Below are 24,632 nucleotides of genomic sequence, written 5' to 3' on the forward strand. Positions count from 1 at the left end.
TTGCTCACCATTGAGTCTAGGAGGTTGAAACTGCAACTACGTATATCTTAGAAAACCCTCAATACTGACAGCCTTCATCCACACCAATTCATTACTCGTTAGTGTAGACGGCGTTTATGGGGAGTTTTGGACTGCCCGGTCAAACCCTTAGGTGGGAATAAGGTTTCATTGATAAATATAAGGAGTTTCAAGGACCCCAAATCACTTGCAAGGTTTAAAGGAGTTCTTTAATTATTATTTCAGTACGGTTCATCTTCTCTTTTTTTTCTTTAAGCAACCATACTTCCTGAAGTTTTTGACGTTTTTCAAAAAAAATGTTTACTCTCAAATAGTATAAAAACGCGTTTTTAATTATTTTTAGCACGCACAATTCTGGCGCAAAAGACGTTTCGCACCACGTCAGTGCATGCCGAAGTCCCGAGTTCACGTCACCCCGCTATTACGACGTAACGTCATTTCCATTCACGTCGCAGCTACAATCGGACGTCATCCATGACGCCCGATTGTAGTTTTCAAACCCCTCGCAGCGCGTCACAGTGTATTGATCTGTAGGAAAATTATCTCTGCAGGGAGGCTGTCCTCAGAAATGAAATCGGAGAAACGTGATAGTTTCGTCAGTTTTTGAATTTTTCCCTTTTTTGTGCAGTTTGATGATGGAAACTTTGTGCAGAATAGGAGGTGACTAGGCAGCCGAGGGCTTGGTAATATTGCCCTTAGTTACTATACTGGTCCTTTAAGGAATACTGGTCTATTATTTGTGGTGTACGTTTTCTTATCATCAACATACTCTCATCTTGAAAAATAAGACAATGTTTACGATCAGTGCGACCAATTTTTTACAGTCATTTTGCAACATTATTGTTAATGCGTCCCATGCGGATTCGTAAGGTACTACATGTATTTGGATGTTTTGGGACAAACTGCCTAGTCTAGTTGTGAATAATCGAACTGAGGTATTATTTGTATTTTGCAACATACTCCGAATAATAATCATCTAAGATGATCTCAGATGAGTAATAATTTGATGGGTAATGTTGTGCAACAGTATCATAAGGACTGCTGGTCAAGCACTCTTGAGCTGGGAGAGAGAAATGATAAGAGGGTGGAGACAGATTTTCTGAAATGTTGGTCTTTGAGTCATGACTGTGCAGAATTAGCCCAGTGAAAGTTGTCAGCTACACATCAAGAATTCTTGATTTTGAATGAAAGGGTACGACTTTATTGGATGTACATTCATCAGGCTTGACCTGAGATTTTCCACGCCATTGATTGCAAATGCATTGTTCGCATTCTACAATACATCTCTCTTTTTCTAAAAAAAATACATGGTGAATTTCCTAAAACTGTTTCATGCTGTGTTTTTGTCTCCCTTGACTAACATAACCTGCAATATGAAGGACATCCAGATTTGATGTTATCTAGCGGATGGTTCATCAGGTAAAATGCGGGGCTTGGTGAAAAAAAAGAAGATTTTATAGCGATATCTTGGGATAAATTTGAACTTTGGCTTTTAGTAAACAATTGTAAATGCCAAGATAGATTTTTAATGTCAGTATACTTAGTAGCGCTAATGTCAGTTTTGAACAACCAAGCCTGCTACTGGAAAGTGCGACTCTCTCCTGATACTATCCTGCACTTGGGCCTGACATGTAGTACCGTAAATGAGGTGTTACTAGTATTGGTCCCTCCCTAGTAGTGGTTAGTAGTGGTTTGGCTATTGTCTGCAAAATAGCCTTTTTCTATGTATCATTATATTAGCTTGTAATTAAATCACCCATTTGTAAAAAAAAAGTGTCCCTGCTTCTTAGGTGGCAGCACTGTCCTCTGCAGACAGGTACAAGTGTAGCATGTGGAAAGTTGTGATCTCTCCTAAGGGACTGGACAGTACCGTAACTCAGTTCATGAAAAACTTCTCCATTCCAGTACATGTATATGTACAATTTAGCCAATGCCAGAGCAACTCCAGGAGAACATTTCACCGCCAACCAAGGAGCTAAAAACTTCCAATAGCAGTACTCTGACGGTGCAGCCAACTGCAGGGTTGTCCTCATCAAACAGTATTTACAGTAGGAACTGCACCTTTGGTCAATTGGCTCCTTAGCAATGGAAGGTGTTACTAGTATGTGAAATGAGCACTTCTGCAAGGTTCTTAGGAACAGGATGATCCCTGCATGGGTTGATAAAGATGTATTAGTAGGTCATACCACATGCCCTTCAGGTGCCTTAGCCATGGGGGGGGGGGGTCCAACCCCTACAACATGCTCTGGCAGCATGACACAGGCTAATGAATGGGTCAACATTAGCATCCTCACCAACAGGGGGGTTTCTTTAGGTTTTCGGACTGTAAGAAGGCCTACATGTAGCTTATTCAATTACGTTGCCATCAGGTAGGCCAAGGCCGAAATGTTATTTGAAATTCAAATCAGCATTTCAGGACCTATGGGGCCCAATTCCCCAAAGGGCTTTCATCAAGGGCAAATTTGTAGTGATGAGCTTGTTCTTTTTTTGGGGGAAAAATGCAAGTGGAGTTATTTACCGGTAGGCCTACTTAAAATAGGTTAGTAGGCCTAGGCATGGGGGGGGGGGTGATCATGGTGGTTGACAGTAACTACTAATCCTTATGGCCAGCACCAAGCATAAATTATGTGTTCATTATGCATTTATTTTATAATTCATCAAGTGTACACAAGGTGGCAGCACTAGCCAATGAGTGTCATTTTGGTGGAAAATAGCACTTTTTCCTTGGTTTATCCTGGGAAAACAGTAAAAGCGGCCGGAAATTTTATTTCTGATTTTGAAAGTAGGTATCATTACCCCTATCATGTGCAAGCCACAGCATTCAAAGACCTGCAGTGTTGGAGATATGAGCGTCGATAGAGAGCTCTTCCTAAGCACTGCCCCTAGGTATGCATAATTACTAGGCCTAGCACGACCAAAGTATGAAGTGTTACTCAATGACCTGTTGCAGAATGGAAGATCTCATCAAATACTTCCATCATACAAAGGGGGAAAATCCAGCTATTTTTTTTAGTCTCTGCAGGAGTGCCCAACATTGACCCAAAAATACACAAAAAATAGGGGGAAAAAAGCTAAAACAAGCCCCCTAACTAGGCCTGCCCCTAACTCGGTTGCTAGTGATTTTTGAGAGTCATCAATTGCTGTGTAATGATGTCTTAGTGGAAGGATCTTGCATACCTAATCTCGTTAAAAACGGTTGACCCCCACCTTGCCACCCTCTGCATGGTGGTATCATGGACTGACACTTAATTGTTGTTTGTACATCTGTTGGTACATTTACAACAGCAACTTTCATTGACAACTGTGATCCTCTTGGCAACTGACGAATTTGCATAAATGGTATTCTTAAAGCGATTAATCTTTCCTCGAGCTGATGCAAATTTAATTCAGGAGGCTTGGGTGGAAACTTCAAACCATTTGTAACTGCTAGTTTTGGAACTTCACCAGACTTGAGTGGAGACATGCATGTTGTACAGAGCCATTGTTTGCCATTAACAGAAGATTTTCCAGTCAATGTACTTTGAACAAAGTCAGACTTGAAATTATTTGGCCATGATTCTGAAGATCACACTGAATGCTTAAACCATGTCTGGTGGCAGCAAGTACAAACATAGATAGGACCTTGGTACGTTAATTTAATGAATATGTCAATACTGGCATCCAAAGTAGAGCCGTATTTTCTTTTTTTATATGAAGACATCTCCATGACGTTGGCATTATCATGACCACTATTTGATCTTATTAGCCTTCTTTTTTGCTGAGCAAGTTTGTTACACCCTTTTTCTTTGTTATAATACAAGTCATCTTGTCTGATTTTCTGCATAGATATTTTGGCAATCTGTTGAATTTTATCTCGTTTATTCTTATCTTATTGCCTGGCTTTCTGCATAGATTGTTTAGTAACCTGTTGAATTTTATCTCGTTTATTCTTATCTTGCCTGGCTTTCTGCATAGATTGTTTAGTAATGCCCGCTGTACACGATCCCTCAAAATTGGATGAAAAAAATTTGACCGAAAAGATTGATTGTGTATGGTGGGAAATTGGATGAAATATTTTCCATCAATCAAAGATTGATGGAATAGAGCCGGTCCTATTTTTGAATGACGAATTGATAAAATTTGACCGTGTACAGCGGGCATGGATATTTATTGAACAATTAACCCTATTGAATTGAATTGTTCGTGGGTTCACCGAAATCAATGATCGTCCATTCCTCCTTCATGATGACGGTGGTTATGCAATTTGACGGGTTTGTAATGCAAGGCCTAGATTCCACAGTTTGCCTCTCATAGACGACAACATGGGCTGGACGCAGAGGGCAGTGGAAATCATGATAGAGTCGTATAGGGCCCACCCAATCCTATACAACACCAAAGATGCCCTGTACCACAATCGCGTTAAGAAGGAACTGGCCTACCAAGAGGTACTTGAGGATGTCTGCAAGGAAAAGAGTGACTGCACGGTTGATGACGTGAAGAAAAAAATGAACGGGCTACGTAGCAACTTTGCTAGGGAAATGGAGAAGATAAACAAGACCAAAAGAAGTGGTGCTGCGGCAAAGGATGTGCACAAGCCAACCGTATGGTGGTTCCAGAAGCTGCTCTTTCTTAAGGACCACGTAGAGGCGAGGCCCAGTTCTTGCTCAATGTCGAGAGGCACAGATTGCAATGAAACACTTGACAAGGTAATTAATTCTTAACATCATTTTATTTCTCTGACTACAACAGAATTATTCACTGACTGTATACACACACAGGTATACAAGAATGGCTGCCTCATTCTACGCTGCAAATTTACCTTGCCACGATACTCGACCAATATTATTGACATAGGAGCAAAGGTAGTCTCTCTGAGCCTGAGCCGCATTTGTAGACCTGTTGCCAGCTTGAGATGAGATGCGTTCATATGCTACTTCCGACTTTCTCACCTCTCTCCAATCACCATCTGTTACCTGGCCTCTGCTCATGTCATCTCTATCCATGGAACTAGGAGGGAAGTACCGAGCAGGGCTCCTCGTGCGGAGATAGTTGTGAAGGGCGCATGTAGCAAGGATTACTCTCTCTACCTTATCGGGTGATAATAACATCGGTGCAAGAAGGACTCTGAAGCGATTTGCCAGAATCCCAAACGCATTCTCAACAATGCGTCTCGCCCTGCTCAGCCTGTAGTTAAAAATTCTGTGGTCAATATCAAGGTTTCGGAACGGGTACGGTTTCATCATGTAAGTATGCAGAGGGAATGCATCGTCTCCTACCAAAAAATAAGGAATTGGGGCGGTACAATATTTCAGGGGTTCAGCATCTGGAAAATCTATACTTCCGTCTACTATAGCCTTGTTTAGGTCACTTTTAGCAAAAACACCCCCATCTCCCACACGGCCATTTGTCCCTGCGTCAATCATAAGAAATTTATAGTCTGCATCAACCAAAGCGAATAGAATCAAACTATGGGTATTCTTGTAGTTGAAAAAGTACGATCCACACTTCAGAGGTGGGCGAAAAGTCACATGTTTGCCGTCGATAGCTCCAAGACAGTGGGATAGATTCCATCTGTACTCAAAATCTCTAGAAACCTGAAGCCACTCTTGTGCGTTCGCTGGCATCTGAAAAAAGGAAAAGTTGCAATGTTAACCTCCACTTTCAGGACTCCTCTGCTTATGACGACTCCGACCAAGAGTTGCATGATGAATCACCACGTCCTGGAACGCCATCGGTAGGATACTCAGCAAAACCGTGCACATCCCAGGAACCGAGTAGACCTAAACCAAGGGCGAAAAAGAGTCGTTCTGTAGAGGAGTCAATGTTGCACACAGCAGCTGATGATTTGACTGAATTGAAAGATGCTGTTGTCAGCTCAAACATGAATGAAAGCACTAGTACACCAACGCAGAACGAGGACCAATTTGATATTTTTGGTAAATTTGTGGATTGCGAAATGCGCAGCCTGCAGCATGCTGACATAAGGCAAAGTGCAAAAATGAAAATAAACATGGCGCTTCTTGATGCGCAAGAGTCTGAGTTGGGCAGAAATACTCAGTTGACTAGAAGAGTCCCTCCGCAGCACATTAATAATGCAACAGTTCCTCCTGGAAAACATGGTTACAACCAGCAGTGTTCCATCATGACGTATAACGGTCAGCCTAGTCGTAAAGATTTTCCAAATGTAACAACTTCAAATGCATGTAGCATGGGGAACACCGCTGATATTCTTGGTAATGCCATGATGCAAACATTTTACAGTACTGAATGATTGTGCATTTAAGTATTTTGTTATTGTAAAGTCAGCTACAGCAAGAAATAAAAAATGGTTAAAAGGAAAACATTGCAGTGTCATTTTCATAGTGTTCGTATTACCTTTATGAAATCGCCTTTCAAAACCGTGTAGAGGGCATCACACATCTCTGGAACAATTCTACCTATCGTGCAGGCGCTAATCCTTGTTGAAAACTCTAGACTTTGAAATGTTTCTCCAGTTGCCAAGAAACGCAACGTCACCGCTAAACGTTCGACAGGAGTGATTGCCTGGCGCATATTGGTGTCTGACCTATAAACGTATGGAGTGACTCTATCAACGAGATCAGCAAATATCTCTTCATCCATACGCAGATAGTTTTTGTAAGAAGCGGGGTCTTCCAGCCTGAGCTCCTCGTTTAGCATGGCATATGCCCCTTTGGATGCTCTTCGAAGGATCCATGGCCGTGTCCAATATCGGCGTCGTCGTCGTCGTTTCTTCTTCAATGCGGCCATGGCTATTGCCATAGCAGCAACGGCAGCTGACGCAGCAACGGCCACAAGCAGTCTTGACTGCACGGGAGCCATTTTGTGAATGATTGGATGAAAATGATTGACCGTGTATGGCGGGACCCTCTACATACAAATTTGACCAAAAAGATTGATGAAAAGGTTTGATGAAAATGATTGACCGTGTACAGCGGCCATAACCTGTTGAATTTTATCACGTTTATTGTCATCTTGCCTGGCTTTCTGCATAGATTGTTTAGTAACCTGTTGAATTTTATCACGTTTATTGTCATCTTGCCTGGCTTTCTGCATAGATTGTTTAGTAACCTGTTGAATTTTATCACGTTTATTGTCATCTTGCCTGGCTTTCTGCATAGATTGTTTGGAAACTGTTGAATTTTATCACGTTTACTGTCATCATGTCTAGCTTTTTGCATTGATAATTTGGTAACCTCTTGGATTTTATCACATTTATTGTCATCTTGCCTGCCTTTTCGCATTGATAATTTGGTAACCTGTTGAATTTTATCACGTTTACTGTCATCGTGTCTAGCTTTTTGCATCAATGATAATTTGGTAACCTCTTGCATTTTATATCGTTTATTGTCATCTTGCCTGACTCTTTGTTTAGAGAGTTTTTCAATTTCTCGGATTTGGCTGCGTTTACATCGATCTTCCCAAGCTTTCTTTTTAGCATTCTGTTGTCGTTTTTGTTCTTTTTTTTGCGGAAATCTTCCATTTCTCTTTTTGACTGCCAATAAAGTTTATAACATTGAGCCTTTTTTTGTTTTTTAGATTGATCATCAAGTTATTTGCTAATTAATTCATTTGATTGAGTTTTAGTTGAAGTTTTTTCTACATGTTTGTCTAAGTCAATGGTCTTACATGATTTAGATGGAGCCACCTTGGCATGTGAATTGTCTGTGCAAGCACCACATATCAGTACATTAGATGGATCTAGCCTTCTAAGACCAAGTCGTAAAGCATCATTTGTCACAAGCTGTACTTTGTAAAATGTTGCCTCAAAATTTCCTTTCTATGATTTGCAGCATGTTTCCTTATATATTGATCTAACTGGGAAGCATTTAAGAATGTGATTAAAATGGAAAACCCATCTGACACAGGGTCGCCAAACCTGTCTCTACTATGAGAATCAAATACATAATACCTCTCATTAACATGCATAACAGTAAAAAACTGCGACCCAATTATAAGAATAACTCCATATTGTGATGACAATTTATGCATAAACTGTTCCATTGATATAGCAGGCAAATTTTTTAAGTCAGTCATGCCAGGAAACGGGCGCGATCACGCCCGCGCCCGCAAACGCCCGTAAACTACTCTGCACGAGCGCTATCCATAACGCCCGCCGGACACTTGAGGGGCGCGTGCCGCCCGCCGATTCCCAGCACGATCGTGATTCATTTCCCGGATTCCAGAGTTCCATTTCGCGGAAATCTAGAGTCTCACTCAACGCGGTAATTATGCCGTTTAGCGCTGGGTACGCCAGGCTGTACACTTCGCTATAGTTGGCGGTTGCTGCAGTGCGCGGTAATGGCATATCGAATCAGGATGGAACTAAGCATTACAAAGTGGATTGGAGGCGTTTTGAGAATGTTTCTTCGCCGGGAGTTGGCTGCAAAAAGTGCATAGCAGATAAAACTAGTTTTTTGTCTAAATTCCTTATTCATAATGTAATAAATTGCCATGCCCGACGGGCAGCATGACTTAGTCCTGCGACTTGCCCAGAAATTTTTTTACTCTGGAATTGTTTACAGGCGTCTCATGCGGCCGCAGGCGTGATCGCGCCCGTTTCCTGGCAGTAGTTTGCGGGCGCAGGCGTGATCACGGGCGCGGGCGTGATCGCGCCCGTTTACTGGCATGGCCCGCCCGCTGGACAGCTGGCGGGAGTGAAAAAAATAGTGCCTGTGGAAAGGGTTGCGGGAGTGACTGATGGTGCCCGTGGATTTTTCTCATGGCAGGCACTGCTAAGTGGTAAAAACAGACATTATGCGAAGGACTGACACATTTCAGCTTAAAATTTTCATTGAAACATGAATGATAAGGTGGTAGTTGATCAACTGCTAGATAGCTTAGTGTGGGTAATTTTGATTTTATTTGAAGATACCACAAGTCACCTTCATCTAAAACATCATCAAGATCTTGTGATTGCCAATGTGCTGGTGAAATGATAACTGAATACATCAGAGCAACTGCAGCATTTGCCACACATTGTTTCCCAATAGAAGCTTCCGAATATTTTTCATTGCCTTGGTGAAATGAACCTTGGGTGACATTTTTCACTAGAACATCATTGAATTGATCAAGGGGGCCAGGATTGGATTCAATATCATTGCACTGTTTGAGAATATTACATTTGTACAGCAGATAGTACATAGCATGAAGAAATATAGACAATAAGAATGATTCGATACTTGAAAATGAATAATGACTTTCTTTGCTTATACTGTCTTGTTTGGAGTCGTATTGAACAAGCGATGCATCATCATGTGACTTTGTGTTTTGGAGTTTGATTTTGTTTCTATAATTAGCCATTTTTCTAGCAAACTATTTTTTCGAATTCATTCTTTCTTGCAATTCCTGTTGCTTCATCTTATCATTCCTTAACTGCTGACAATTTTTGCACCAATTCTTAGTTTTACAAATGAATGCCAGCAAAAACCATATGGATGCATAATACCACGTAGACTTGTCATCGATTCTGTTAGTTTTTTGATTCAACAAATTAATCATGCGATCAATTCCTTTGTAACCTATGTCTTCATTTGCCTGAAATATGAGCAATTAATACTTATTAGCATATAATTGTAATTGCGACATCCACATTCAGCATGTGCAGTCAATTGAGTTGGCTGACTCTTTCTTTGTGCATTGGATACATAACAGCCAATTGCAGACCGATACTGAAAAAGATCATTACCCATGATTAGAACGATTTTTCAAGTATATTGATTCAATGATTGAGCAATTAGATTCCAAGTCCAATAAAAAATTCTTTCAATAATGATTTCAGTTTGTCCAATAAATAAACAGCACCTTGTATGAACACATGATAGGTATTGAGATAAAGTCATACAAAAAGTTCAAATTTTCGGCCCTAAATAAGGGCCTTCTTCAGGCACTATCACGAGAGTAAACTACTAGTACGGCAGCAAATACAATACAATAATAAAGGAAAACTAAAAAGGTGTGAAAAACAAAGAGGCAAGCAGAGTCTAAACAATATAACATAAGGAAAAGTCCAGGTAAGAGGATTAAAGTAACTGAGTAGCATAGTAGAAAGGGATCAGCAATGTGTGTTCAACCCGTGCGGTGTAATGGATCTAATAGTCCACATCCAGCGTTTCTCAACTTCTTCAGTTTGTGATGTTCAATTTGTAATCTTCAATTGGTGATTTTCAATTTGTGATTTTCAATTTGTGATTTTCAATTTGTGATCTTCAATTGGTATTTTTTATTTGTAATTTTGGTAACAGTGAGTGCTTTACGCTTCTCTCATAGTTAGTGTTATTTACGAGTGCTAACGCTTATCTCACAAATAAGTTGGTAACAGTGAGTGCTTTATGCTTCTCTCACAGTTAGTAGTATTTGTGAGTGCAAACGCTTATCTCACAAATAAGTTGGTAACAGTGAGTGCTTTACGCTTCTCTCACAGTTAGTGGTATTTGCGAGTGCTAACGCTTATCTCACAAATAAGTTGGTAACAGTGAGTGCTTTTAGGCTTCTCTCACAGTTAGTAATATTTGTGAGTGCTAACGCTTATCTCACAAATAAGTTGGCAATTGTGGGTGTGAAACACGGCACACTTAGCAGCGACTGCTTCTCGTGATTGGACTTGGAATCTAAATCTCAGTCAGTGGACACCTGACTACAGCCAGAAAATAACATGCAGGCAATCTGTACATAAAAAGCAAAGTAGCATGAAACATCCAGAAGCCATTGTGCTCACTGTATGGTCGACTCTAATGGTAGACAAGAATATCCTTAGATTAACTACAGGCAATTTACATCATTTGACCTCTGTGACCTTAAAAAGTAGGTCACATTGACCTTATTTATAATCAACATGTAAGGATGCCAATGGTGTCTACACAGCAAATTGACAAATAATAACAAAATGCGCTACTTTTTCAATTTAAGAGTTCGACATCTGTGACCTTGAAAAGTACATCTTACTGACTTAATTTTTGGTCAACATGTATGATGTACAGCTGCCTAATAGGTGTCTACATACTAAATTTGTAGAATACACCACAAATAATGACAAAACATGTCACTTTCGATGAAATTTCAAGAGTTTGACCTCTGTGACCTTGAAAAGTATGTCAAATCAAAAATAGGGATTGACATATGATGCATAACTGCTAGCAGTACCTACCATATTTTTTTTTCAACTTTTTAAGACCAGTATTAAGGGAGAAAACGCATATTTTCAATTTTGACATTTGGCCCCCTGGTGGCCAAACCGTGAATCAAATGGTGCCGCAATTCTGTCACTGAGTAGCGGTCACCTAGAAGTATGTGTGTATCAAGTTAGAGCTCAGTTGCTCCAGCGGTTCCAAAATGTGCCGCCTATGTCTAACGGCGGCGCCATCGGCAGATTTTGACCTCTATGACCTTGAAAAATATGTCAAATCAAAAAACCGGAGGATATGCGATGAATCATTGCTAGAAGCACCTACCATATTTTTTTCAAATTTTTCGGGCCAGTATCTGCAGGGAGTAAACACAGATTTTCAATTTTGACATTAGGCCCCCTGGTGGCCAAACTGCGAATTATATGAGGCCGCAATTCTGTCTCTGAGTAGCGGTCACCTAGGAGTGTGTGTGTAACACGTTAGAGCTCAGTTGCTCCAGCAGTTCCAAAACGTGCCGCCTTTGTCTAACGGCGGCGGCGCCACTGGCAGATTTTGACCTCTCTGACCTTGAAAAGTACGTCAAATCAATGAAATGGCCATTGTGCTCACCTCATGTGGAGGAAAGATGGATGAAGAGCATGGTATTGTGTCATGTAGTGTTAGGTTTGATGTAGGTCCAACCAATTACAATTTCCCAAAATGGCCAATTTACAGTACATTTGACTTCTGTGACCTTGAAAAGTAGGTCAAATCAAAAAAGACCGGGGTGACACATTGAATGGTTGTTAGAATTAGATGTACCTATGATATAAAATTGGTGCCAATCGGGCAAGTAATTAAGGAATAATAGCATTTTGAAGAATTTGGGATTTGGCCCCCTCCCTGGAGGCCAAACGGCAAATCAGATCAAACCAAACTTCGGTACCCGAGATCACCTGACCAATGGGTTCATATGTACTTAATTTGTGATCAATAATCATTGCGGTTAAGAAATGTGCCACAGTTATGCCCTGACGGCCAATTTACGCCATTTGACCTCGGTGACCTTGAAAAGTAGGTCAAATTGTGTGACATATACTGTATGGTGGTTAGATTTACCCATGATATCAAATTGGTGGCAATCGGGCAAGAAGTTAAGGAATAATCACATTTGTAAGGTTTTTGGATTTTTGCCCCCTGGCGGTCAAGTGGTGAATCATATTGGACCGAACTTCGGTCCCTGAGATCACCTGACAAAGGGGTACATGTGTACCAAATTTGGGATCAATAGTCATTGCAGTTTAGAAACGTGCCATAGTTACATCCTAATGGCCAATTTACGCCATTTGACCTCTGTGACCTTGAAAAGTACGTCAAATCAAAAACCTGTATGACATGTGATGTATCCTTGCTAGGAGAACCTACCATAAAAGTTTTATTGAAAACGGATCATTAATAGGAGACATATCAGTGTACAACCTGGGTCAAAACTTATACAAAATAGGCCAAAGTCAGCCTCGTTCTGGATTGACCTAGTTTGTGTACTATCTAGTGCATTCCAGTTTCAATGCACTATGATCTCAGATAGTGCTTTGATAGCTTGGGTCATTATTTGAAATGACTCTGACACAGCCCAAATCTTTTTTTACCCCAATAAACATGCTTAATATTGTTAGATACATACCACACTACAATCCTAATGCAACATGTATTCCATTTAAGCACTTTTGAGAGCATAAAATGCATTTCATTGTGAGTACTGTCCAACACACACCCCACCCCCAACTTCTAATTGGGATAGAAAAAGTTTCTATGTCTAAAACAAGAGACCGTTGATGGGAGACCTTTGATTGACATCTTGGCTGTGGAATTCAACCACTTTTCTCAATGAATATGCACATCCCTTGATGTATGAGGCTTATGAATGGCTGGAGTCCACCCAGCACAGCCCCCTCCCCCTCAACTAAACTGTCAATAACATTCTTGGTGGTCAACTTGTGTATGGTATCATGATACAGCCTGGTACAGGGACCTTTCTGCTTGATTAATTACACACATTTGGGTTAATTTGTTTATACACTTGTCTGCTATAATCTCTCAAACTCAGCAGGCTGCTTGTTTGCAAGGCGGCATATTCCTTTGATCTTGTAATAGGGATAGATTTTGTTTCTGATACTTCAAGTGCAGAAGGTCAATTCCATGGTGTTGACCATGTATTACTGTAGTGAATGAGTACAATTTACACCCTTTCTGGTCATCAACGAAGTGGCTATCACATTTTTGATGTTGCTTGTCCAGCTCATTATCAGCCGCTCATTAGCATATTGGCCTAGTAACCATGATGAAACACGTGGTGGTGAAGATCAAGTGCTTCCTGCCTTGTCAATTTTGTTACATCTTTCCTGGTTCCAGTTCTTCTGAACAGGTTAAACTTATTTTGTTGTTCCTTTGGTGGATGATATTCTAACTTCTTTTGGATTATTAATGTTTCACATGTGTAGGCCTATATTCATTCAGTGACCCTTACTTTGATTTATATTTTTCGACCAAAAAAGGAATATGGAATGAAATAATTGTTTGGATATTTGGATATTCTTGATTCAATGGATTAGGGATGTTGGGAGGGTGATTTTATTTATTGTACTGCAATAGTGAATTCAATGCACATTTCAGATGGACAACTCCACTTTCCATGCATGGCACTATTATTGTTTACATACCTAATATAGGTAAACTAGGACATATTATGCATGAATCTATGTCAGTGGGCGGCCAAGTTTATGCTAACCAGGTATACTAAACCGAGGCTATAATCTGCCAGCAACTGGGTCACTTTGGATATCAGTTACACTTTGGCTACCCAGAGCACTCACTGTATCACACTTTTTATGTTTTCAGTTTTGGCCCCCTGGTGGCCAAGTCATGAACCAGACCGGACCGAAATTCAGTTCAGAGTACCTCTGACCTAGGAGGTCATGTGTACAAAGTTTCAAGTTCATAGCACAAGCGGTTAAGAAACGTGCCACACAGGATACGGACGGCGACGGACGACGACGACGACAACGACGGACGACTACGGACACAGGGCTATTGTATAGACTCCCCTAACGATGAGCCAAAAACCCAGAGGATATGTGATGCTAGAAGTACCTACCATATTCTTTACAAATTTTTTGAGCCAGTATTAAGAGAGAAAACGATATTTTCAGTTTTGACAATTAGCCCCCTGGCCTGGTGGCCAGGTCGAGAATCGGACCGGACCAAAACTCAATGTCAGGGTGAGCCAAAAACCTAAGCTCCAAAACTGACAGCATTTCTTCAGATGCATGATAAGCGAAGGCCTTTAGGCTACATGTCTCTTATCAGATGTTTTCTATTGGTCGTGGTTTAGTATAACAGTATAACCGCAATACACACACACGCAGTGCACAGTGTATGCACTGATCGATCAGCTGATCTGATACAGTGCAGCCCACACGTGATAGGCCTATTATATGCATTGCCAAATTTGTCATGATGATATGATGTCTTGAAGAAGGTCGAAGCTAAAGGAATAGAAATTGAGTCTGTTATTGATCAATCTTAGTCTTCGTAATATACGAATTCATCAGGACATAATGCAACATAATTTGACAATAATTGCTTCATGAAACACTGCACAAAAACAATGACTTACCACGAGGAAAAATAATGGTGGAGAGAATGCAGCATTCTGGGAAATTCGGGCCGTGTATACAAACTCTGCCGATCAGTGGATGACCAAACACTTGATTGCGGACCATGGTGTCTAAGTCTGTATTTCTTTAAATCTCAAAATAATAAGAAAATGTTTGTATTTTCAGATACATTATTACCCATGACATAACAGTAAAATAACAAAATAAATATTGAATCATGCTTTGGACGGCGAAATAACGATATTATGCAGATCCGACACAGGACTGTTGCTTGGTTTCTGTTGATATCACTGATAAACTTGTTTTCTCGTTCGTTGTCTGATCCAAACTACCCCATTACCGCTTCATGCGCCACTCAGTCGTGTTTGTAAAAACTGGCCATTTCTAATTTTGATGCAACCCTTAATGCTAAAATAATAATTGATGGGGATCCAACGCAAAGTTACTGACAAAATGTCGAAATTATTTCACCTAAAATACCAACCACCACTTCAATAATTTTCTGAAAATTATAAAACCGGGTACCAAAAGAAAACCTCTGGCTTCAATTGATTAATGAAACGGCCAGGGGCCATTGTGCTCACCGTATACATCTTTTAGTAGGCAGGATCATGCTTAGTTTAGAGGTGAATATGGTGAACACAATCAGGCATGAAGACTTTTTTTAGATGTGTATTGATGTCAAGTAATAAGACAGGGCAGTATATATAAGTTTATGATCCAACCAATAATTGTCTATGACATCAACAAGATCAATATCGTGTGATTGCTAAGAGTCCCTGCAATAAAAAATTCATCGAAAAAAAGTCATTAATAAGCGAGATATTGCATGTCCTACTTTTTCAGTTTTGACTCCCTGGTGGCCAAATCAAGAATCAGATCAGGCCAAAATTCGGTGTCAGAGATTATCTGATGTAGGGGGTTACATGTACCAACTTTCAAGTTCATAGCTTCAGCAGTTAAGAAACGTGCCATAGTTACACTCTAATGGCCAATTTACGCCATTTGACCTCTGTGACCTAGAAAAGGAGGTCAAATCCAAAAATCGTAGGACATGTGGTGTATCCTTGCTAGAAGTCCCTGCCATAAAAATTTTATCGAAAACAATTCACTCAAATAAGCAAGATATTGCACTTCTTCCTTTTTCCATTATGGCCCCCTGGTGGCCGAATAAAGAATCAGATCAGGCCAAAATTCGGCATCAAAGGTTATCTGATGTAGGGGGTTATATGCACCAAGTTTTAAGTTCATAGCTTTACTGGTTAAGAAACGTGCCATAGTTTACACTCTAACGACCAATTTACGCCATATGACCTCTGTGACCTTGAAAAGTAGGTCAAATTGAAAACCCGTAAGACATGTGATGTATTCTTCCTAAGAGTACCTACCATAAAAATTTTATCGAAAACAAGTCACTTATAAGCGAGATATCACACTTTTTAGATATCCACTTTTGGCCCCCTGGTGGCAAAGTTGAGAATCAGATCAAACTGAAATTCAGCACCAGAGGCTATGTGATATAGGGGGTTATATGTACCAAGTTTCAAGTTCATAGCTTTAGTGGTTAAGAAACGTGCCATAGTTTACACTCTAACGGTCAATTTACGCCATATGACCTCTGTGACCTTGAAAAGTAGGTCAAATTGAAAACCCGTAAGATATGTGATGTATTCTTCCTAAGAGTACCTACCATAAAAATTTTATCGAAAACAAGTCACTTATAAGCGAGATATCACACTTTTTAGATATCCACTTTTGGCCCCCTGGTGGCAAAGTGGAGAATCAGATCAAACCAAAATTCAGCACCAGAGGCTATGTGATATAGGGGGTTATATGTACCAAGTTTCAAGTTCATAGCTTTAGTGGTTAAGAAACGTGCCATAGTTTACACTCTAATGGCCAATTTACGCCATATGACCTCTGTGACCTTGAAAACAAGGTCAAATTAAAAACCCGTATAATATAAAATGTATATTTGCTATGAGTACCTACAACAAAAGTTTTATCGAAAACAAGTCACTAATAAGCGAGATATCACACTTTTTAGATATCGACATTTGGCCCCCTGGTGGCCAAACAGAGAATCAGATCGGACCGAAAATCAGTGTCAGAGGTCAGCTGACCTAGGGCATTCTGTGTACAAAGTTTCAAGTTCATAGCCCTAGCAGTTAAGAAACGTGCCACTGTTAGGATACGACGACGACGACGACGACGACGACGACGACGACGACGACGACGACGACGGACACAGCGCTATCGTATAGACTCCCCTTACGGTGAGCCAAAAACTATAGGCAAATTTGAAAAGATCCATCACTACTCGACATTTTGATAAAAACATATGCACCCGATGGTCATGAACATCGAAGATACAGCTGGATAAAAATTTGATATTTTACTTACCACATCAACAACGAAAGCGTTGATCTGCAGCCGCCATTTTGATACCTGGCGAATAGTAAACCTTGTCGATAGATGACGTCATTGGGCGGGAATTTGAATTGACGAAAAATATTCTAAAGCAAGTTGCACCCCCTCCTGATCAAAATTTCAACTTTTTTAAAAATTTATAATTATATAAAATTTTTATCATAATATTAAAGCATATTGTGACTGATTCTGATGTGCCTAGGCCGAGATAGGCCAATTTCTTTTACGGCGTCTCGCTCGCAGGAAGTAGGTCGAATCGCGCTCATTTTTTATTTCTGATCAGAGTTCACCAAGATCTACAACTACTATAAATCTGAAGTGTCTGGTTTTAGTCGTTACAAAACGTCGGGGTATAGTTGAACAGATGGACTCGGGATGAACATCGAAAACAAACCATTGATTTCTTTAAACTTCAATTGAAAAGAGAAAATGAAAGTGCGATTGATTTTAGGAGTGTTGGTGCATTTTTTGTTCCCTACAACGAACTTCACCCAGAGAATAGAGTGCAACATAGGAAGAAACCGGAACTAAAAGATTTTTACCAACCACGTGGGGAAATGAATGAAATGGTCGAGGGACCATGTGCTCACCTCGGATAATGTAATGCATGTCATTTGCACTGGATATGGGGAGAACAGTTTCTGGCTAGTTTCACAAGTTTTGATTCCATTGAATAATATTCTTCTTCTTGGCTCAATGGCAGAAAAGAAAATGAAATGGCCAGGGCCATTGTGCTCACCTGTCGATATGAAAGGGAGAGTATGAGGAACAACTTGTCATTGTTAGGGGTTAATCATGCAATAGTTGTGGGATGGTGTGGTTTGTCTTGAAAAAGTGGAGTTAGTCGTATTGTTTTCCGCGTACACATGTTACTGACGTTGGAATAAGTGAATCGTTATTTGTGGGAGAAGCTGAGAGATGTTTTACTGGTCAATTAAGACGGGTTTACATGTGTCTTAGCTATTCAGTGACTATTGAAAATAAACAGCGCATTTATATTTTGTGAAACCTGCTGTCATTGGCCGAAATTTCAAATGAATGGGATGTACCTGTGGAATTGCGTGTGATTACGCTATCTTGAGAGGAGTATTTATCCTCGGCTTGCGATTAGAGAGAAATGTTGAAAAATATGATACAAGAACAATTGAAGCAAGGAATGCACAGTATAGAATATGATGTACTGAGTAACTAGGTAGCAGTTTGTATTCATTTTTGAGACAATAACATAGTTACAAGACAGCCCTATAGTCGGATTCATAAGTAAATGTCACTGCCCTTTTGGGCCACAGCGCAAAAACTACTGGGCCGATTTCTTCAAAGTTTGGTTTTTCTTGAATCTAATTTCGGAACCCAAGAGGATTTTCATATTTCAGTAACCATGGTTACGAAATATTTTTTTTTGTATGTATTGGTGTACATTGACGTAGTGTATTGATTTTGACATTTTCTCCTCTGTACTGCTTATTTCTGGATGCATTTTGCTGAAATGTTCAGGTTAATTTTTTTTCGTGTGTATCTTCAAAGCTGCCAAGTTTCATTTAGAACTATCCATAAAAAAATATCGGGCCCTCCAGATTCCCCCAAAATGGCCAAAGGGCTCCAAAGTTGACAATTTTTTTCTTTATAATTTGCAAATCTCTAACCTGGAAATTGGGTTGGGTCCCAAAATTAGATTCAAGAAAAACCAAACTTTGAAGAAATCGGCCCAATAGTTTTTGCACAGCGACCCAAAGGGCAGTCAGTGACATTTACTTATGAATCCGACTATAGGCCTAACTATAAAAGCACTGATGACAGTTACGCTACATTTTCATCATTATCATCATCTACTTTAGTCAACCAGCTCAGATGACCTTTCTTGGGGCAGTGATCGGTAACGGTGAACTCCTTCCGACCCAACAGGCAAATGTTTACATTCGTGTCTCCGTGTATCATGGATTCATGTGTATACTAAAAACACCGTTGTTGTGTTGACACACTGACTGACTCCGACTGTGTACATTTCTACAGCGACGAAAAACGATCACAAAAATGGTTCTTTTTAAGCACTCGTGACATGTTTACAAAAATTAAAGCAAGTGTTTTTAGTAGAGGTTTACCAAATGAGTAGCGTCTGGGTGATTATAAACAATTAACTTGTGTTTAAGAGCCCACATTGTAACGAAAGGTTCCGGCTTGATGCTAATCTCCACTGACGGCAGCCGCCATTTTGCCATACTCTCGAAACTTAGGGATCGTCAAATGCAATGGAAATCACATAATTTCTGACACACACTGCTACAATTCATCATTTTATTGTTCTTTCACAGTATTATTACGCCACCCCGATTCGCAAGGCAGCTTGTACCAACTGGCTCTGCATTGACTATCCCCATTCCAAGCCGAAGAACAGTGTGACAAGTTTCTCATTTTACCTTCCAATCACAGTCAAAATTTTCTAAAACAACCGGCAATGAGGACAAACTAATAATCTCAAACCAATCACAGGAATGTAATCAACACATACGACCTCATCCGAAGAGCTGATGATTAAGTTTTAGCATTAATTCAAGGTGATTTAATTCCTTCTTCTTCTCGCTTCAAAATTCATAAAATGGCTGTCTTCCATACTTGTAGTATGCAGATCTAGTGGCGCAGTACAATACTGCGCATCTGGGATATCCCGACGGATTGCCTCGAACCGCGAAATTCAAAACTGCTGGCAATGTGCCAACTGACATTTTTGCACAATACCGCCACCTAGTGATATGAAACGAAATTAATCTATTTAATATCGAAACCTCTATATCAGGCCGACCTCTTAAACTTCATTTCAAACTTCAATCTGCTGGAATAAAGAAAATGGGCGTTTTTTAACCTTGACCTACTTATACTCGCACAACCTTCGTAGCAATAATGTGCAGATCAATCATTTTAACAGTATATCATATGGTAAAAATAGTTTTATATATGAAGCCTCACGGATTTGGAATGACCTGCCAAACCATATCCGTGATGCCAATAATTTTACCATTTTTCGTAAACTTTTATTAACTTGGAAGGGTGATAAATGTAAATGTGCTATGTGCGCTTTTTAAACTGTGTTTGTACTATTGCCTTTTAGAGACATAACCCTGTAGGGCTATTGTTTTACTATTTGTAAATTAATCTTTGTGATAACTCTGTATTATTTATTCTTTTGTTATTTTAATCATGTTAGATATCGGTTGAAGAGCCCACCACAGCTCACGTTTTTTATGTATTCCCATACCGATGAAAAATAAAGTTTATCTTATCTTATCTTATCTTATCTGAATAGTAGGTCACACTGACCTAAATCTGTGTCAACATGTAGAGATGCCCAATAGGTGTCTACATATCAAATTTAGAGAGTCTATGACCAATAGCAAAAAAACGTGCCATGATCAAAGAAATTTTAGAGTTCGACCTCTGTGACCTTGAAATGAAGGTCAAATCAAAAACCCATGTGATATGTGATGTACCTTTATTGGATACACCCACCATAAAATTTTCATCGCTCTAGCTTTAACCATAAGCTTCAAAATGACAAAAATAGGTTTTCAAAGAGCACCCCCTATATGGCAGACCAGCAGTCAAATTGCGCTGATTTTCATTCTGAAGGAAGGTCTTGCCTAGGGGTACCCACACACAAGTATGAACTTTCTGGGTCAAGCGGTTAAGAAACGTGCCACGATTTTGTCAAAAGTTAACGAAAGTTAATTAGACGAGTGCATGTTTTTTACTCTCAAGTACATATTTGGAGAGGTGTTGAAAAAATATTTGCTGTGGCAAGTCTACAGATATAAATAAATTGTTTGGTAAAAAAAATAATTTTGAATTTTGACAACCTGGCCATAGGGGGGTGGTTCAAATTTGGAGTGAAAATGGCCAAAATGGGTAAAAATGTCCACTTGTGTCAAACTTGTCAATTTTTAAAAAAAATTCTGTGGTCAATCACCAGTTTAAATCGCACCAGTTACTCGCAAGACTAACCCGTATATCATATCCGAATTTCAGTTTCACAACCCCACACATTATTTGATGGCGGGCATTTGAAATAACTGGAAATGGCTTGGAAAATCAATTGTGGTCTTGTCTCCATTTAGAGGGTTTTGTGTTACAGGTCAAAAATAGTAAATGAGCTCTGAAATCCACAAAAACCGTTGGAATTGGCTGAAATGTGTTGAGAATGTGTGGACGTATCATGGAAATTGGAAAATGAGGAAAAAAAGAAAATTCTCAAATTTACCCCCCCCCCCCCCCCCCCCGTCCTACAGGGCTTTTAAGTGAAAATGCCAAAAATTGAAATTTTCAAAAAAATTCAAATAATTAAAAAAATTTCTACTTTTTTGGGCTAGATATGTTTCATAACAATCATCAATTGTGAATAGTAATGAGAGTGTTGATGGTTTTGCATGTTATTTTCATTTTGGGAGGTTTCGGGCACAGAGCACGTTGGTTGGCAGGGTACCAAGCTTTCACTAATTTTTTTATTTCAGCAGGTGAATTCAAGAGAAAAGTATCAGAATTACGAGCGATAATGTTAGAAAAGACTAAAAGTGACGGTTTTTGTTTGAATTGGGAGGGGGCTAAACAAAAAAAGAGGGGGGGGTCACATACGGGTTTGTTAAAGTAAGTTTTTTGGAGAAGCCGGTCACAATGACAGCACACCGTGCGATGTTTTTATGTGACCATGATGAATTGAAATTCAAAACTAGCGCAGGTTATCATATAAGTCATCTGTGTCATAATCCTCTGTGCGTGAAAGTCGAGCACTTAACAATAGAAAGAGGAAGGGTCAATCAAAGTAGAAAAAGGTGCAATGCCAAGAAAGTTTGTGCAGGCCATGGCAACTGGCCTAAATGCGTTTTTCCTGGTAAGCTATGTGTTGAAGTAGAAAGAAAATATCATTATATTGAATTGACATTTGAAAGTTTTCTTACCGCGATGGCAACCTCTTGGTTGTCTTGATGGCTGGTTGGACCTTGAAGGATCGCCAAAAGTAGGAGTGGTCATAGTTTCTGCTGTTTGGGTCGAGACATTTCCACTCTGGTACAGGCGGTCTGTCTCGTCGTGCAACAGCCTTCTTGACAGCCTTCCTTCGCAAGTCCGGCATTGTTATCATCACATGTTTCTTGTAGTCACCACCCCTGGTTTTGTTTTTCTTCTTTGTGAAGTAATCTGTTGCCCTGATGTTTTTCAAAACACCAGATAACTTCTGGTGTCTAGCACTCCGTTTGTACCTGACTGTGTACTGCCTGTTCATTGCAATTCTGTCCAGCGCTATCATTGGGCGGCAACAAGTATCGACTTCGATGTTGAACCACTTTAGTTTCCGTCGCCCGCTCTCGGCTATGTTATGGTTCATTCTGTGGGCTGCTGAATGGATACGAGTGGTTGAGTTCCTGCTCCTGGTCACAATCTTAGGATCGCTGGCCGACAGACCTCGATTCTTGGACTCGACTCCCTGGGTTGTCACTCCAAGACTCAGCTGTTGCAACGCTCCTTTACTAAGGCATACCTCCAAAACGAGATGTACCAAGTTCTTGTCAATCACTGTCATTTTAAACTTGGGAATCTCGCCGTAAGATGACCATCGTGTTGATTTGTGCCACCGAAAACCAGTTGTGCCTGAGCACAGTGAGAATTCGTTCTGTGGACAACCAGTGCAGTCACCACCATAACAGTTCACAACACAGGCAACAGTGTCATACAGGTATCCCATGATCCTGTCGAGATCACCGTTGCAGCGCTTGAATAGAGATTGCAAAATCTTGGATGACCTTACCCTAAGATCATTCAGAAACGTTGTTTTTAACAGTGTTCTCTCCTCTGCAGTACGTCCCGGGAACATACCTTTACTGAATTCAGCTCTATGTCCTGCACGCGTCTGGGCTTGATGCAAATGTATAGAGTCAAGTTGATGCTTCACCGTGAACAAGCCACCGAAGAGCTTTTTTGTTGCATCAGTTAACCCTTTGAATAAACTGGAATCACCATCTGTAGTCAAATGTTCTACATGTAGGCCCTGTTTCTCAAAAGTCTCGACAAATGCAACCCCAAGATCATATTCTCTGAATGCATCTGCCTCAGGAAAGTTAGCCGTGAACTTCGAGTGTCGTTCGTCAACGTTTGTGCCAGTGGCACCACATTTAACTTCGAAACCTTTCGCCCGCATTGCAGCCCCTATCCAGCAGAGTTTTGTTTTAACCTCAATGTCAATGATTTTGTGTTCATCTGTCACATTTTCAACACACAGTTTTTACACAGTTTTTACACACCATAGTGACTGAACAACATACGCCCTGCTTCCGTACCTCTCCATATTTGAATATCGGGTGACAGTTCACGTGATATTCACTATGGGCCCTGTTAACGTCGTTGAGCACATCCATCAGTTTGGTTGTCTGAACAACGAAACTCTCATGCAGGTTGTAGGCCTTCTTCTCGTTCGTCGTCGCTCACCACCTCGACACCTCCACTCCGCACATGTCCGCTCTTGAACATTGTTCTCATTGCTGCATTCGATGCCCTATGGCGCCTCGTACAACCCCGTTTTCCTATCAACCTCCTCGCCTTTGTCCTCATCTTGTCATTTCTTTTCGTAACTTGTCTTTCTTTGCTTAAAATCGTACTCCTAGGAGATGTCTATTTCGGGATGCTTCCTTCAACAGACTGAAAATACACAAGAAAGGACAAGAGATTACAAAAGGGTGGATGTTGATAGGACAATAGCGATGACAATGGTTGCTGTTGTGGAAGTGTCAGACTTGGATGTGACAGACAGGGAGATAACATATGGGTTAATCTTTTTGTCATTTCACACCTTACTTTTAACTAACAAGACTCCATGCTTATAATGCATCACATATTTGTTGTTTTTCAAATTTCAGACAAAGTTAATATTGTTCGATTTGAAATTTTGACATTTTGAGCACGATACCACTGTCACAACCTTGGAACATCCTTTAAAAAGACAACTTTTTTCCAAAAAATTGAAATTTTTGTCATGAATTAAAATTGTTTCAATTCAAATTCCTATTTCAAATTGACTGTAGACCACTGGTGACTTGTCGAAGATTCGGTACAATTCGATTAAGAATCCTACAAGTTAATGTCGCTTAACTTGAAGACAGTCTGTATACAATTTGAAGACGAAATATAAGGTAGGTTGTCCGTATCGGACAAAATTTTAAAACGTTAATAGCTCGCTCAAATCAAGTTCATTAGCTCACCTCTTAGCAGAGGTGAGCTTATCCCATACCGTGGCGTCCGTCGTCCGTCGTCGTCGTCCGTTAGCAGGGCACGTTTCGTAACTGTTAGAGCTATTGAGTTGAAACTTGGTACACATGTACCCTTATGTAATGACACCTTGGAAACCAAGTTTCAGTCCGATTCGTTTCAT

At 40.2% G+C, this 24,632-nt stretch overlaps 1 protein-coding gene and 1 long non-coding RNA gene across 2 annotated transcripts in view; both read right to left on the reverse strand.

Moving 5' to 3' along the window:
* LOC135503493 (uncharacterized) overlaps window positions 1-14,917 on the reverse strand; it is a 29,086-nt gene extending 14,169 nt beyond the window's left edge. The window contains exon 1 of the long non-coding RNA XR_010449904.1: window positions 14,797-14,917. This is a non-coding gene — a long non-coding RNA (uncharacterized LOC135503493). The remainder of the gene's footprint in view (window positions 1-14,796) is intronic.
* The window catches only part of LOC135503218 (uncharacterized), a 77,507-nt gene extending 54,757 nt beyond the window's left edge, over window positions 1-22,750 (reverse strand). The window contains exon 1 of the mRNA XM_064796680.1: window positions 22,171-22,750. Within this exon, the coding sequence (XP_064652750.1) occupies window positions 22,171-22,595 (425 nt within the window). The 5' untranslated portion in view covers window positions 22,596-22,750. The remainder of the gene's footprint in view (window positions 1-22,170) is intronic.
* Window positions 22,751-24,632: the final 1,882 nt, after the last annotated feature.

The sequence above is a fragment of the Lineus longissimus genome, chromosome 19 (assembly GCF_910592395.1).
Source record: "Lineus longissimus chromosome 19, tnLinLong1.2, whole genome shotgun sequence".
NCBI classification, from domain to species: domain Eukaryota; kingdom Metazoa; phylum Nemertea; class Pilidiophora; order Heteronemertea; family Lineidae; genus Lineus; species Lineus longissimus.